The sequence below is a fragment of the Apis florea genome, unplaced genomic scaffold (genome assembly GCF_048593485.1).
Source record: "Apis florea isolate Af1SG1 unplaced genomic scaffold, ASM4859348v1 contig_2492_pilon, whole genome shotgun sequence".
NCBI lineage: Eukaryota > Metazoa > Arthropoda > Insecta > Hymenoptera > Apidae > Apis > Apis florea.
The window spans coordinates 1,559,160-1,574,281 of NW_028256593.1; the positions used below are offsets into that span (position 1 = coordinate 1,559,160).

Here is a 15,122-nt window from a genome sequence, read left to right on the forward strand (position 1 = left end):
AAAGAATATTATATTTCACGAATTAGAAATACTTATATCATTAAAATATTATAAATCTCTAAATTCTTTTTAATTAAAAAAAAATTATGTTTAGTTTTAAATAAAACTTTGTTTTATAACAATAATAAAATTATTGAAAAATTATTAAAATATTTAGTTTTAAAATTAATCGATTTTTCAAATATTAACAAGTTACAGCTTAAGTCATATTGCAGGAATTCTTTATACAATGACATGTCACTATATTTGTTTACACCTCTTTATTCATAAATGCCAGAAATATGAATCATGTGCACAGAGAACACATTATATGTTCTGTACAAATATCGTCGTGTAACGTGAATGAAACTTTTATTTATATGTTTCATACGTAACAATCTATTTACAGATGTTGTAATACATACAGCCTTTGTATATAAATGAAAAAGTTAGAAGAAAATATTTTTAATAATCTTACATAAAATAGATTCATTTTTCTTTCTAAAATTCATTATATATTTTCCTTTATATTAATATTAAAAAACATATATCATGTAAGAAATTATGACAAAAAATATAATTTTCAGGAATGGATAAAAGCAATATAATACTATATGGAATGAATTAGGATCTTTGAATTTTAATAATAATTAATAATTATCAATGATCTAAAGTTATTGTACATATTTGAAATATTTAGAATTAAGCATTTGAAATTTTTAAAATTCTTTCTTTAAATAAATCAAATATGATTGAACTTTTTATTTTATACAATTCAATTAATCGTAAACAAAACTTTTTACATCTACATTGATCTTTTTTTATATATTAATGAAATTTAATTTTTCGTCAAAAATATTTTAATTTGGGATATATTGCATATGATAAATCTCTATGCATAACTAGACATACATCTGTTCATGATGAATAAAGAAATAGAGAAAAAATTTTTGTCTTTTGTCTAATAGAATACAATTAATTGCAAAATTGTTGATGAATATCATCTATGCAATTGTTATACAAATCGAAATGGATTTGCAAAGATAAAAAGTTATATGCAATGCTATTGTGTAATCATATATTAAGATGAAATATTTAAAGTGCTCAACCATAATCAACACTTAGAGCACTAAGCCCTTTTTTTTTTATAGCTTCTGCTACAGCTCTTTCTAAAAAGTTCTCCTGTTGATCATTTTCATCTATTTTATCCAAATCCCAATCAAATCTATTATATTCTTCTGCACTTTTTGAATCATTCAATCTCAATGAATTTGTAGATGTAGTAGCTACTGAATTCTCAAAATTTCCACCATCTGGTTTATGATTAGCTGGATAAAAACAATGCAGATCTGTATACTCATTATTGGTCCAATATCCTGGAGCTTTGTCACTGTAAAAAGCATTGGATTGAGAAACAAGTTCTGCAGATTGAACTAAACCATGATTACGAATTGCCATCATGACTGCAGTATCCTCCATATCATTTCCTCTAAATAATTGAAATCTAGACTCCTCTAGAGAATAAGAAGATGATGTTCCCATAATGTAATTTTCTAATACTTTGTTAATGGTATTATCTACATATCCCTTGGCAACTTGACAAGCTTGCCATCTTTTTAATTTTTCCCTTGCTTGTTTTTCTACATCATCATATTCAACATTTTCTACTTCTTGTATTTGTTCCACTTTTTTTCCATTTGAACTTTTTTCCTATAAAGTAATTGCTCAAATGAAATATACTTTTTGAAATATTATTACTCTTTAATATTTTTTCTTTAGAAGAATAAAATATATATATATATATATATATAATTAAATAATTTATAATTATATTTCGTAATTACCATATCCCAAATCGTTTCGGTAGCTTTGAATCGTGTACATTGTCGTTTTGGTGGAGCTGGCCTTTCATGATCATCAGTGTCTGATTCTTCGATGTCGGTCGCCATTTTCTCTATTTTATACAGGTCTGTATTTTGCTCTTCCTTTAAACAATTTAAATAAAGCTAAATAAATCTGATAATAGTGTTATTATACAATTTTGAGGAAAAGACTTTGGTCTACGTTACAAAAATTCACATCACTTCCATCAACTTTCTTTGCCATCTTTCTTTCGAAACAGTGATAAATTTTTATCCTGCATTCTATTGACTTTAAATCATTTCGATTATATATTCTCTTAATAACGCGAATAGACCGCAACATAAAAATTGAATAATAATTATAAATAAATATCAGAATTCAACGAAACAAATATTATACACAATCAAATGACAAAAATCGTTTTGACAGCTTCAAAATGGCTACTTTACCATTAAATTCTATATAATATATCAAATTGAACTTCGAAGAATTTTTAGAAATTATTAATATAGAACTGAGATTTTTTAAAATATTATTAAAAAAATCGTATATGAACTAAGCATATCAAGAATTTATTTAATATCAATTAAACTATCTGGATGATGTTTTGACTACAGTATTATATTCTAAAATGGCATAAACATGTGTTTGCAGTGTTCAAAGGAATTTTGACGTCTGGTTCTGTCAAGAATATCGTTTTATAAATCATTCAAAGTAAATTCTTTTTAACATTTTTGTTACAACACGTTAATTAGCATGGCAATCTGTGGAGAATATATTCGTAGTCAATTTCCCACAATAGATGATGATTTGTATCAATATGTGGAAGGTATATTTTAAATAACCTAACATTAGAAAACATTTGTTATTTAATAATAATTTGTAAATAATATATATTTTTTTAAATAACAAATATTTGCATTCATGAAGGTATCTTAGATAGCTCTAAGGATGATTTCGAAGATGGAGATGAAGTTTACGAAGCAATAGGAGAAGTATTACACGAGGTTGCAGAAAAAACAGAAAATGAGGTTAGGTCTGTAAACGTGTTGAAACTTCTCATTTTTTATATCATCATAACATTATCATATGTTCTTATAATACCATTAAATTTTTGATTTATTGATAAATTATTGATAAATTTTTTTAACTTAGAATAATAATAATTTCTTATGATATATTCATTTTTTAAATAATTTTAAATTTGATTAATATATTAATTACAATTTTTTGTATGTTTCTAATTTACATTTCTTTATTTTTAGGCAAATATGTGTAAAACTATTGGAAATGTTGAAAGGTAATTCAAATGATGGAAATGTTGAAAGGAGAAAAAATGGAGTAAACAAAGTACTAAATGCTCCAGTACACTTGGGGACTATGGCTGCTACTTTAGAAGCTCAAGTAGAACAAATAAAGAGTATATGGGTTACTACTAGAGATGATGCCATGGTAAAAATCTATGCTTGAAGATAATTTTTAATAACATATTTTTATATATATATATATATATATATATATATATACACATATATATACATGCAGAATGTTAATATTCATGGAATTGTAGGATCAATTCTAGAGATAAAAATACAAAATTTGATATATAAAAATTTTTAATTAAGTTTATTAAGTGAAGTTATTAAGTTCATTAAGTAATTGAATTTATATTATGCGACATAGAGAAAAAATGAAATTATTTTTATTATACATTGTTGTGATATTCTGTTTCTTTCTTCTATTTAATATGAATTTATAATTTAAAAAAATTAATAAATTGTTTATAATTTAATAAATAAGCTTTAAATGATCTTTTTGTATACTTTTGTATTTGTTTTAACTAGAATTTACTCTCTAGAATCAACTCTACAGAACTTCTCATGAATATATTAACTATATATATTATTTTGATTACATAAATATAAAAAATATTCTTTAATAGAAAGTAGATGCTAAAAAATTAGAAAAGGCAGAGGCAAAATTACAACAAAAACAAGAAAAAAGAAGTAATAATGAATTAAGTGGACGAATTAATATCACAAGTCAAGGTATAGAATCTGCTAGTGCAAGTCAAATGACAAGTAAAAAGGATAGTAGAATGGAAACAAAAGGCAATGTAAATAAGATTCAGGATATTAGAATAGAAAATTTTGATATAGCATATGGAGATAGAATATTATTACAAGGAGCTGATTTAACACTTGCATTTGGTAGACGTTATGGCCTTATAGGTAGAAATGGACTGGGTAAAACTACTTTATTAAGAATGATATCTAGGTATTAAAATTGTTCTATAATAACATTTTAATTATTAAATATCTTGTTTAATTGTTTGTACCATTTCATTCTAATCATTTTAGTAAACAATTAAGAATACCATCTCATATAAGAGTTTTACATGTAGAACAAGAAGTTGCTGGAGACGATACTTCTGCACTTGAATCTGTATTAGAATGTGATCAAGAAAGGAGTATGTTGCTTAGTAAAGAAGCAGAATTACAAGCAATGATAGAAAAAGATGGTGGTAAAACTGGGGATGCACTAGGCGAAGAATTAGCTAAAATATATGAAGCAATGCAGTTAGCAGAAGTAGACAAAGCACCTGCTAGAGCTAGTGCTATTTTATCAGGACTCGGATTTTCTGTTGAAAGACAATCGTGGCCAACTAAAGCCTTCTCTGGTGGCTGGAGAATGAGACTAGCTCTTGCAAGAGCATTATTTTCTAGACCTGATCTTTTATTACTTGATGAACCTACAAATATGCTTGATATTAAAGCTATTTTATGGTTAGAGAAATATTTACAGTCATGGCCAACTACTTTACTTGTTGTTTCTCATGACAGAAATTTTTTGGACACGGTATAAATTTTTATATTTTTGAAATTATTATTCTAAAATTGTTTGAAAATTAATATATTTAATGATAGGTTCCCACCGATATATTATATTTACGTGGACAAAAAATTGAAGCATATCGAGGTAATTATGAACAATTTTCAAAAACTAAAGGAGAACGTGAAAGAAATCAACAAAGAGAATATGAAGCTCAACAAGCTAAAAGAGCACACGTACAAGAATTCATTGATCGATTCCGATACAATGCCAATCGTGCTTCTAGTGTACAGAGTAAAATCAAGATGCTAGAAAAATTGTAAGTTTATTAAGTTTAAATAATTTAAATAATAAACAAAGTTTTATAAAATATTAAAATTAAAATTTAAAATTTTTAATTTTCAACAGACCAGAACTTAAACCAATGGAAAAGGAAGGTGAAGTAACTCTTCGCTTTCCAGATGTTGAACCATTAAGTCCTCCAATATTACAACTTAATGAAGTCTCCTTTAGTTATATTGGAGGAAATGATAATTCATATATATTCAGTTCTGTGAACTTGACTGCTAGCTTACAATCTCGCATTTGTATCGTAGGAGAAAATGGTGCTGGTAAAACTACTCTTTTAAAGATCATAACAGGTGCATTAAGTCCAACACGAGGTACAGTGCATGTTCATAGAAATTTAAAATTTGGATATTTTAGTCAACATCATGTAGATCAACTAGATATGCGTGTATGTCCAGTTGAATTATTACAAAATCATTTTCCAGGTATGAATTTATTTGAAATTTATATATTATTAATATTGAAAATTTGTAATTCTCTTTTTATACTATTTGATTATTTCAGGAAAACCAATTGAAGAATATAGAAGAATGCTTGGAAGTTTTGGAATAAGTGGTAACTTAGCTTTGCAATCTATTAATTCTTTATCTGGAGGACAAAAATCTAGAGTAGCATTTGCATTAATGTGTGCTGCTATGCCAAACTTTTTAGTACTTGATGAACCTACAAATCATTTGGATATTGAATCTATTGAAGCTTTAGGTAAAGCACTAAATGCATGTCAGGTAAAAATTTTTGTTTTTAATTTATTTGTTTCTATTTTAAATTATATTACAATCAATTTTTTAATAAATCTTTCAGGCAGGTGTTATATTAGTTTCACATGATGAAAGATTAATTCGCATGGTATGCACTGAACTTTGGGTATGTGCTGAAGGTTCTGTTCGATGTATCGAAGGAGGTTTTGACGAATATCGTAAGATAATTGAAAAGGAACTCGAAATGTAAAAATTATTTTAATTGTATTATGAATTTTTGCATTGTCCCGAGTTAAATTACCGATGTGAAAGTTTCAATTAATTCGAAGTTTGCAAGAAAATAAAAATATTTATTTTTATATTGGGATAATGAATATTTTTGATTTATTTATATCGATACTATCGCAGAGATTATATTGTCTATTTTAAATAAAATTATGAAAGAGCATTAAAATCATTGTTTATTAACATAAAATTTGCAAAATAGATTAAGTCTTCAATTTAACAATATAGAATTAGGAAAGTTTCACATCGTTTAACTGCCAGCTAAAATAAATTATATCTAAAAGAATTCTAATATTTAATATTGTATATTAGTTAATAAAAAATCGTTGTTATAAATAAAGATATATAAGATTCTATCCTTATCATAAAACCATTCAAAATATTATTACATTGATATAGATGATTTACATGATCAATTATTTATGTATAAACTCAGTTATTTTTTTAAAAATAATTCTTTGTTCAACACAGTATAATATACTGCAATTTATAAGAAGAATATATAACTATGAAAAATATTAAAATCGATATCTTATTCTTTATGAACTTAAAATGTTGAATATTTTATAATATGTAAATTTTAATACTTTTATTCTGGTTTTTTTTTCTGTTCATCTAAATTTTTTTTTCGTTGTAATATTTTAAAAATTATTAACTAATCATATGACATAATAAATATAACAAATTATTTGTAAACTTTTAATATATCAAAGAAGTACTGTATTGTTACAATTAACCCCCAGATGATGTGTTTAATGGTACCATTGTATTGGATATAGAAGACATTGGTGGCGCAGGAGCTTGCTGTTTTGCAGCTGGAATTTTTAAATATTGTTATTACTTTTTTTTAAATAAATCTTAATTTTGTTTATTAAAAATTACTATCAATAGTTTAACATGCAATTGGATTTTGAAAATGTGCATCATGTAATATAAGTAATTAACATTAATGCTAATGATTTAATTAGTTTATAAAATATTTACAATTTCTTAATATATTTTAATATATAATAAGCAATTAGAATTAATTAAGTTAAAATACAATTCATTTTTCAAACATAATTTTATTTTGTGAAAGAAAAAATAAATTTTTTATTTATGAAATAAAATAAATTAATTAATCTATAAAATATAAATATAAAATATGTAAGTAATCAAATATAATAAATTATTGTTAATAGCAAATCATGCAAAATGTGATGAATATTCTTAGATGTACAAATGTTCTATTTTAAATTATAAAATTTACATAAACAATTCTGCAGTATATTGTCTAATATTATGATTCAAGAAAGAGTACAATTGACATTGAAGTGTATCATTCTCACCATTTCTGCTACTGTAGATTTTTGTAAATCCTTTAAATGGTTCTGGTGATGGAAAATTTGCAATAGAATGAAACATATCTGCAAATCGAAGCTCTAAATCTAAAATGTTCATTGTTTGTCCATTGCGCATAGAAGAACTTCTTGTAGGTGGTGTCGGCGGTGGTGGTGGTGGTGGAGCCAATCTTTGATGAGTAGGAGTTGGACGATGAGGAAGAGGAGGAGGTGGAGGTGGTATACATGGAGCACTAACAGTTATTCTAGAAGGTGGTGGTGGTGCTACTCTAGTTGCAGTGGTAATTGTATTATTTGTTCTAGAAGTTGGAGGAGATGGAGGTTTCGCGATTGGAGGTCTAAGTATTCGATTTGTAGGTCTTGGTTGGGTTTCATTTAAGCAATCTTGAGACTGATGAAGAGAAGATGGAGTTGGAGCAAGTACAGGAGGTGATCTAGGTAATCGCATACTTTGTGCTCTTGATACACTTCCTCCAGTAGTTAAGTTTAATTTTTTAGGAGGTGGTGATGGTTTGTGCAATGCAGATGAGGATGTGGAAGGTGGTTTTGGTGCAAGAGTAGGTTTTCCAAATCCTTTAGATACTTCAGTATTTGAACTAGTATAATCTGTAGTATTTTGTCCTGGTATTGAATTTGTTTTCTAAAACAAAAAAAATCTTAAAATTTATTAGATTTTATAAACATATAATTTTTTAAATATTTTTACCTGAGCAAATATTTGTGGCTTTTGAGTAGCTGGTGGTGGGACTGGAGGTGGACCTCTTTTTATACTAGGGACAGTTGATTGATTCAAGTTTATATTATTTATATTGTTAGTATTTTTTTCAGTTGAAGTCATTCTAGATCCTATAGGTTTCAATTTAGGCATACCACTAGAAAATAATCCACCTAATCCTATAGGTCCTCCATTATTTGCATTAATGCTGCTGTTAACTACATTAGAATTATTTTCTTTGATATTCAAAGAAGAAGAGTTTCCTAATTCAGTTTTTACTCTACCTAAAATAATAATAATAATTATTATATTACAAACATAATTTGGAAAAAAATAAATATATTTTACAACATACCGCTAACTAAAGGTGCACTTTTATCTATTGTGATAGTTTTTTTTAAGATTTTTCCAGCTCTAATTGATTGAAGAAGTAAACTTCTATCTTGGCTTCCTACATTAGATCCAGATGTATTGAAAACAGGAGGTGGAGGTGGAGGTGGTGCAGGCATCCTTATATTTAATTTTTACAGAAATATTCACTACTCCTAATAAAAATATATTATAAAAAAAAATGATTAATTTAAATAAATCTCAATCAATTCTTATAAATAATTAAATTATTAATAATACAACATACAAAGGCTAAAGCCTTTAGACTTTAAGGCTAAATATTTTATAAGATAAGATTAGACTTCCTACACAGAAAACACTACAATTAGGTTAGCACAAAAATAATTTCAATATTTTCTTCAATATTTTACATTCGTATTATAAGTTTTATGATTATTTAAGAACATATGTTAAATTTTTGTATATGATATGATAAATTATAAATTATTTACCTAAAATTAACAAAATGATTTTATATCCAGAATAGAATGGTCTTTGAAACTACCGCACTTTATATCAATTTCTGAATCATTATGAACGAATTGAATCTATAACATTCTAAAGTTTTCCAGACTCAAAATATTCAGATACACTGTTATTTTTTATGATGAATATAAGTTGAAATAAACTCGTCACACGTATAAATGATTAAATTAATGCACATCTCGATAAAATTCAAGCGTTTGTTTATACCATTGACGAGTCATATTCGATCGAACAGTACATACGAATACACTTGAATGTACCACACCTGAAAGCTCTTAAAGTCATACCATTAAAATGAGAACATATCTTCTTTCCTTTGTAACTATAATATTATTGGTTATTGAAATAAGATCCGCATCCTTGCTTTTCAGATATATACATCCATTTTTAAACATTTCATTTCTAATCATAATTTAATTTATTTATTTATTTCATGCAATTCGGGAATTAAATAATAGTTGCAATAATAAAAATAATTTTTATTTTTCTTTTAATATATTAAAAAGTTGGAAAAGTAATAAATAATTTTGAGATTTCAAAAAATTAAAAATAAAATACATATTTCTGTTTTTCATCATAAAAAAAATAATGTTTTATATAATACATTAAAAATGTAAGAAAAAAAAATGACAAATATGAATATACTATTCTACTATGAATATTCTATATATATATATAGAAATTATTATCCATAAAAAATATAATTAACATATATTAACACACAAATAAAAGTAATGAAATAAAATTCTTTTTTAAGAAAAGTCTGCTTTTATATAAATAATAAATAAAAGCAATTAAACATCTTACCTTTTATCTTTTTATTCTATGTACTATTTTATTCAAATAATATACCTGAAAAGATTAATTAAATATAATGTTATTGTCTCTATATATTATAAAAATTTCACTATAAGGAGAAAGACTGAAAATCTCTACGAGTCACATAAAATCAAAAACCGTTTATAAGTGTAAAATTCATTTTGTGCAAAAAATTTTCCTTTTTACAATTAATATACAATTATTATACATATTTACAAAATTCATTTAATACAAAAATAGATCATTCACTATATCGAGAATTATGATAATCCCTGTAAAAAGTTTCATTTTTTTTTCTTTCATTGCAAAAAATAATTGCAAGATCTGTGCACACCGCCGTAATCAACGTAACACTATTTAGATTTTTTAATTTTTTTTCGACATTGTTAACATAACAATCAATGTTTTAACAAGTTCTTTTATTCCTAAACCCTTTAAAGGCGGAGAAAAACATAATTCTTTTTTTTTTTTTAATCATTTGTTACATGATTCGCCAGTTGAGGTTTTATTTCATCTATTTGCTCGGAAATAACGATATCAGATTGTTCCGTCTCTTTGAGAGCAATAATAATTTTTTCTTCCGTGGAAGATTGACTGTCGGAAGAACCTTCCTGCGTCGAAGTAGCGGCTTCCTAAATTAAAAAAAAAAGAAAAAAAAAAAAAACAAAAACAAAAAAACATAAAAATAATCTCAAAACTATAACTTATTATTTTTAATATATCCAATATAATCCATTTTTTTCATAATTCATCTAGAAATCAAATTAATTTCAATAAAACCATAACTTTTCTTACCGTACTTCGAATCTTCGTATGTGTTTTTATATGTTTCGTCAAATGATCTGATCGCATAAACTTTTTAGTACACTCTGGGCATTGAAATCTTTTTTCGCCAGTATGAGTCCTACGATGCCTCTGAAGCTCATCTGATCTAGTAAATTTCTTACCACAAAATATCCAACTACAGACAAATGGTCGTTCTCCAGTATGCCACCTTAAATGAGCCCGAAGATGACTTGTTTTTCCGTATACTTTGTTACAGCCTGCTATGTGGCAAACATGTTGTCTTTTTCTAGTCATATCTCTATTCCTAGTCAAATAATTTAAATTTATAAAATTATATTATAAATTTAAATAAATAATGATTTTTTTTTAAATTCTACCTATCACCATCACCACAATTAGGACATGTGCAAGCAACTCTCCTACGATGTTGCTTATTAGAATCCGTTTCAATATTCGCAGATGTTGCAGTTGTTACTTGATGTTGATGTGATGTAGGAGTAGGTGTTGCCAATGTATTGTTCGACTGAAGAGTTTGCAAAATTTGCCATTTTGTTGGATCATTTGAATCTAATTGCACAGTTGGAGCAGCGACAATAGGTGTAGCTGCTGTTGCAGGTAGTGTTTGCACAGTAGCAGGCTGAAGAGCACTTGCAGGTATAACTTGTACATTACCCAAACCTGGAATATTTTGCACAGGTATCGACTGAAGAAAACCATTTGTCGCATTCATTCCGCCGGCAGGTTGAAGTTGCATTATACTTCCACTACCAACGCCCCTTATCATGTTACCTTGCTGGGCAGTTAAATTTGCTAACGCGGATGCAGGAATTAAAGTTAGCTGTTGCGCTTGTGTACCTATAAAATATAATTAATATATATTAAAATGTTAACTTTTTTTATTTTAAATATAATTAAATAAGAAAAATAATGTAATCATTAATATACGTACCTGCAATTGTTATAGGCTGGACAGCAGGCTGTGTTGATTGAGCAGGAATATGTATAACTTGACCACTAGCTAATTGTCTGGCATCGATACTAGTTACTTTTATATCACCTTCGACTGAATCCGGTGGTCTTGTTAAAGCCGATAACGTTTGCACATCAATTTTCTGTCCATCTTTCGTAGTAATTACATTACTGTTTCCTTGCATTGGTCTTCCAAGTGCACCGATTCCAAGTACCTATAAAAAATATAATATAACATTTATTAAAAAATTTAATTTAAAATAAATATTTATGTTAATATGTATTTTCTACTATCTTTTACCTGGACATTACTTGGAGTTGTTACTGTTGTGCTCCAAGTCGCTACAGTTGATGAAGGTGCGGCAGATGATTGTTGTGCTTGTTGAACTTGTTGTTGCTGCTGTTGTTGTATCACTTGTTGTACAACTTGTTGTACCTGCTGCTGCTGTTGTTGTTGTACTTGAGCTTGTGCTGCTTGTTGTTGTTGTTGTTGTTGCTGTACAGACTGTACTACTTGTGGTTGAGTTTGTTGTTGCACTACTTGTGGTTGTGCTTGTTGTTGTGCTACTTGCGTTACTTGTTGACTCTTACATCAAAATTGTTTTAATAAAATCATGCACAATGATCTAATAATTCTTTTTATAATTTTCATTATTTTTTTTTATAATTACCTGTAAACTTTGAAGTTGTGGTAAATTAGCAATTTGAACTTGCTGAATTTGTCCATTTGGTGTAATTATTTGAGCCACTTGTGGAATTTGCTGCAAACAAATTTTATTTTAAATAATATATATTTATTATTGTTATTCATGAATTTTTATTTATGTAATCAACATACTTGTGTGATTTGTGGTATCATTTGTGTGGCAGGTACATTGAAAACACTGGACAATGCTTGAACAGGAAAATGTACAGTTTGATAAACTGTTTGTCCATTACTAGCTGTAACTGGTACTTGCACAGGTACAGTTTGTTGAACATGTTGCATAGGAAATTGAAGTGGTCTAACTTGTACACTTTGTCCTTACAATAAAAAATATTGAATCAAATGCATTATCTTTATAATCATAAAAATAATTTTATACACATAGTATACATACCTGTTGGTAATTGAACAGTCTGTCCAGTAATATTCTGTATAATAGAAGTGGGAAAGACATTTGGTGCTCTTATTAAACTAACTGGTTGTGGTGTAATAATAGTTTGACCATTAGCCAACTGTACTTGCTGGCTAGCAAGTTGGACTTGTTGTCCATTAGCAGTGGCAAATTGCATTGTAGGTTGACTTTGATGATGTCCTCCTGCAGCAGACATGGCAGAAGATGGAATGAAAAGTGCCTCTTGACCATCAATGTTAACAGTTTGCATCTGTGGTATAACACTATAACTGAGTTGTTGTTGTGGTTGCTGCTGTTGTGGTTGCTGCTGTGTTTGCTGTTGCTGTGTTTGTTGTTGTTGTTGCTGAAGCGCAGCTTGAGTTTGAGTACTAATCAACTGAGCACCCTAAAGTAATTATTATATCTTAAAAAAAAAACGCATTTGAATTATTTATTATTAAAAAATTGCATCTCTCACCTGTAAAAATTGTTGAGGTAAAGATTGCACAGAAATGGTTTGTGCCCTTTGTTGATCATGCTGTGATTGCTGAGTTTGTAAAGGCACAAAATTTTGCAATTGCTGCAAAGTAATAACTTGTGGTTGTTGTTGTTGTTGTGTTTGTTGCTGAACATCTTGCTGTTGCTGTAAATGCTGCAAAACATTTGCACTTAAAAAACGAATTTGAGGTTGTCCAGTTTGTTGTTCTAATTGTTGTTGCTGTTCAGTTTCATCTTGTTGTTGCTGTTGTTGCTGTTGTTGTTGTGTTTGTAAAGGATCATGATCATCAATCTCCTCCTGTAAAATAATATCAATGCTTCTTTTATTTCTATTTATTATAATTTTGTAAAAATGATTGAATAAAATTATTTAATTATCTCACCTGAGAGATATTTCGTCCATCCAAACTTCGCTTCATAATGAATATATTTGTAATCTATTCTTAATACTAATAATGCTAGATTTATGTTAAATATTCTTATGCTAGGAATCCATTCTTTACTATACTGAACTAGGTTGACTATTTATTTTGCAGTATATGGAAACGCTCACTTGAAGAGCGTTTAATCTGAAAGATCCATTCATAAATTACATTCAGCTGTATTGTAAAATAATTTAAAATATAAATTTTCATCAATTTAGTTATAATGGTAACTACCCTGCTCGAACACTGCATTTGGCTTTCTTTCTTCTTTCTTTTTATTTTTATCAAACTATACACAACTTAAAATTCATTTGCGATTTAAGAAAAATCGACAGAAAACAATACATATGAACTGTCCTGAAGCATCTAAATAAGAAACATTAATAATTTAAACGATATTGACACGTGCGAAGACAACACTCTTTAAAGACAAAGAAGGCCAGAGAGTATTCCTCGAGAACCCAATCGAGGACCGCCTCTCTACGCCCCTGTTCCTGCCGCCCCACCCGCTGCGTTCGAAATATCGCACACTATGGCAAGGACGCGTATACTACCACACAGAAATGCACTGTATGTCGTCACACCCGCCCACTCGGTCGCTTGTCGACTGTTCGCTCACTAACACGTTCATGTACCTGTGATAACGGGGAAGGCAGCCTCACGATGCAGCCTCCACCCACTTTGCACATGGGACTCCACCTAACTCACGAATGGCACGTGGCTTCTCCACAGAAACGTCCACTCTGCACTCTCTCCCGCCACTTGTTTTTTCTTCGAAAACCAGAATAATAACTCTTCTATGCTTGTACGCTTTCTGTTTCATCTGTTCGGCTCAAGAGATGTTTCTGAGACGGCCATTATAGAACGTAGCGAATAACTAAATTTTAATCAAAGATTTTATAATATATCAATTATAAAGTTTTTTCAAAAAAGATAAAAAAGAAAATAATTAAATTGAATATTCGCAATTTTAAAGCGCGCTTACACACCTACATACCAATAAATACCTAAGCGTTACGGGATATGTGCGCGCGCGCGCGCACTACTCAGTGATCGTAGTCAACGATCTATGTTCTCCTTTTTTGGTCGATACACTTTGTATATTATTATTGTATTCTTTCTTAAAAAATATGATTACATGAAATATAAGTCAATCATAAATCTATTCTTTATCATTAGTTTTGTAACACTAGAAAATTAACTATGTTCAAAATTGCCGCCAAAAGTAAAGATATAGGACAAGCCAATATTCTCTCTTCTTTCTATGACGTTTAAAACAAAAATCTCTCTACCAATGTTCTTTGATTAAATGAAGTCTTCGTTCAGGAAACAATATTATGCTGGTTTTATACCACGATGCACGATATAATTTCAACGTGATTTCAACACGTGCACGTAGATCGCAACGTGTTCGTCGGCCGTCCCTCGCGAAAACAAGGCTACGAATACCGCTATGAGAGGACTACTTCTGCCGTGGGGCGGTACACAAGGTGGCAACGTCGCCGTCCGCTAAGTGATCGGACGGAAGCTCTGATTGGTCGTTGCTTATTCCTGATAGCTAGCAGTGAGCAGAGGTTCGTTAGACAGGGGCG

The 15,122-nt window shown here is 28.5% G+C and overlaps 4 protein-coding genes across 8 annotated transcripts; 1 reads left to right on the plus strand and 3 right to left on the minus strand.

Annotated features, from left to right (window-relative positions):
- Positions 1-245: 245 nt before the first annotated feature.
- On the minus strand, positions 246-2,438 carry LOC100866224 (uncharacterized). 4 transcript variants are annotated; one of them, XM_012487102.3, is made up of 3 exons: positions 2,292-2,438; positions 1,824-1,964; positions 246-1,689 (listed from the first exon to the last, which is right to left on the minus strand). In XM_012487102.3, exons 1-3 carry the CDS (start codon positions 2,292-2,294, stop codon positions 1,084-1,086), a joined length of 750 nt encoding a protein of 249 aa, XP_012342556.1. In that variant the 5' UTR covers positions 2,295-2,438; the 3' UTR covers positions 246-1,083. The 4 variants fall into 4 exon arrangements, with proteins under 4 accessions (XP_012342556.1, XP_012342557.1, XP_012342555.1 ...); XM_012487103.2 differs by having other exon boundaries at positions 2,049-2,426; XM_012487101.2 differs by lacking the exon at positions 2,292-2,438 and adding an exon at positions 2,044-2,285.
- On the plus strand, positions 2,262-6,345 carry LOC100864909 (ATP-binding cassette sub-family F member 3). Of its 2 annotated transcripts, none has more exons than XM_003694060.3 (9): positions 2,262-2,671; positions 2,773-2,878; positions 3,108-3,294; positions 3,785-4,119; positions 4,203-4,701; positions 4,770-4,993; positions 5,083-5,447; positions 5,527-5,747; positions 5,824-6,345. In XM_003694060.3, exons 1-9 carry the CDS (start codon positions 2,599-2,601, stop codon positions 5,968-5,970), a joined length of 2,157 nt encoding a protein of 718 aa, XP_003694108.1. In that variant the 5' UTR covers positions 2,262-2,598; the 3' UTR covers positions 5,971-6,345. The 2 variants fall into 2 exon arrangements, with proteins under 2 accessions (XP_003694108.1, XP_012342549.1); XM_012487095.3 differs by having other exon boundaries at positions 2,464-2,671; positions 2,773-2,873.
- On the minus strand, positions 5,744-9,319 carry LOC100865504 (uncharacterized). Its single transcript, XM_003694065.4, has 5 exons — positions 8,903-9,319; positions 8,416-8,605; positions 8,052-8,344; positions 7,334-7,985; positions 5,744-6,820 (listed from the first exon to the last, which is right to left on the minus strand). The coding sequence occupies exons 2-5, from the start codon at positions 8,567-8,569 to the stop codon at positions 6,738-6,740; spliced, it is 1,182 nt and encodes a 393-aa protein (XP_003694113.1). The 5' UTR covers positions 8,570-8,605; positions 8,903-9,319; the 3' UTR covers positions 5,744-6,737.
- A 561-nt stretch (positions 9,320-9,880) lies between these two features.
- Positions 9,881-14,994, minus strand: LOC100864552 (uncharacterized). The gene is made up of 11 exons (XM_086905993.1): positions 13,765-14,994; positions 13,489-13,674; positions 13,086-13,403; positions 12,611-13,013; positions 12,349-12,533; positions 12,182-12,271; positions 11,812-12,096; positions 11,491-11,725; positions 10,919-11,396; positions 10,551-10,845; positions 9,881-10,387 (listed from the first exon to the last, which is right to left on the minus strand). The coding sequence occupies exons 2-11, from the start codon at positions 13,522-13,524 to the stop codon at positions 10,226-10,228; spliced, it is 2,487 nt and encodes an 828-aa protein (XP_086762119.1). The 5' UTR covers positions 13,525-13,674; positions 13,765-14,994; the 3' UTR covers positions 9,881-10,225.
- Between the last annotated feature and the right edge of the window lie 128 nt (positions 14,995-15,122).

Excerpts from the sequence above, each read along its gene's own strand:
- LOC100866224 (XM_012487101.2), bottom strand. The coding sequence starts at position 2,184 with ATGTTGCGGTCTATTCGCGTTATTAAGAGAATATATAATCGAAATGAT. Across the intron at positions 1,965-2,043 it reads GTGATGTGAATTTTTGTAAC|GAAGAGCAAAATACAGACCT; the intron begins GTAGACCAAAGT and ends AATTGTTTAAAG. Across the intron at positions 1,690-1,823 it reads CCGAAACGATTTGGGATATG|GAAAAAAGTTCAAATGGAAA; the intron begins GTAATTACGAAA and ends ATTACTTTATAG.
- LOC100864909 (XM_003694060.3), top strand. The coding sequence starts at position 2,599 with ATGGCAATCTGTGGAGAATATATTCGTAGTCAATTTCCCACAATAGAT. Across the intron at positions 3,295-3,784 it reads CTACTAGAGATGATGCCATG|AAAGTAGATGCTAAAAAATT; the intron begins GTAAAAATCTAT and ends ATTCTTTAATAG. Across the intron at positions 4,994-5,082 it reads ATCAAGATGCTAGAAAAATT|ACCAGAACTTAAACCAATGG; the intron begins GTAAGTTTATTA and ends AATTTTCAACAG.
- LOC100865504 (XM_003694065.4), bottom strand. The coding sequence starts at position 8,569 with ATGCCTGCACCACCTCCACCTCCACCTCCTGTTTTCAATACATCTGGA. Across the intron at positions 8,345-8,415 it reads AAGTGCACCTTTAGTTAGCG|GTAGAGTAAAAACTGAATTA; the intron begins GTATGTTGTAAA and ends TTATTATTTTAG. Across the intron at positions 7,986-8,051 it reads AGCCACAAATATTTGCTCAG|AAAACAAATTCAATACCAGG; the intron begins GTAAAAATATTT and ends TTTTTGTTTTAG.
- LOC100864552 (XM_086905993.1), bottom strand. The coding sequence starts at position 13,524 with ATGAAGCGAAGTTTGGATGGACGAAATATCTCTCAG. Across the intron at positions 11,397-11,490 it reads CCAGCCTATAACAATTGCAG|GTACACAAGCGCAACAGCTA; the intron begins GTACGTATATTA and ends TATATTTTATAG. Across the intron at positions 10,388-10,550 it reads ATACGAAGATTCGAAGTACG|GAAGCCGCTACTTCGACGCA; the intron begins GTAAGAAAAGTT and ends TTTTTAATTTAG.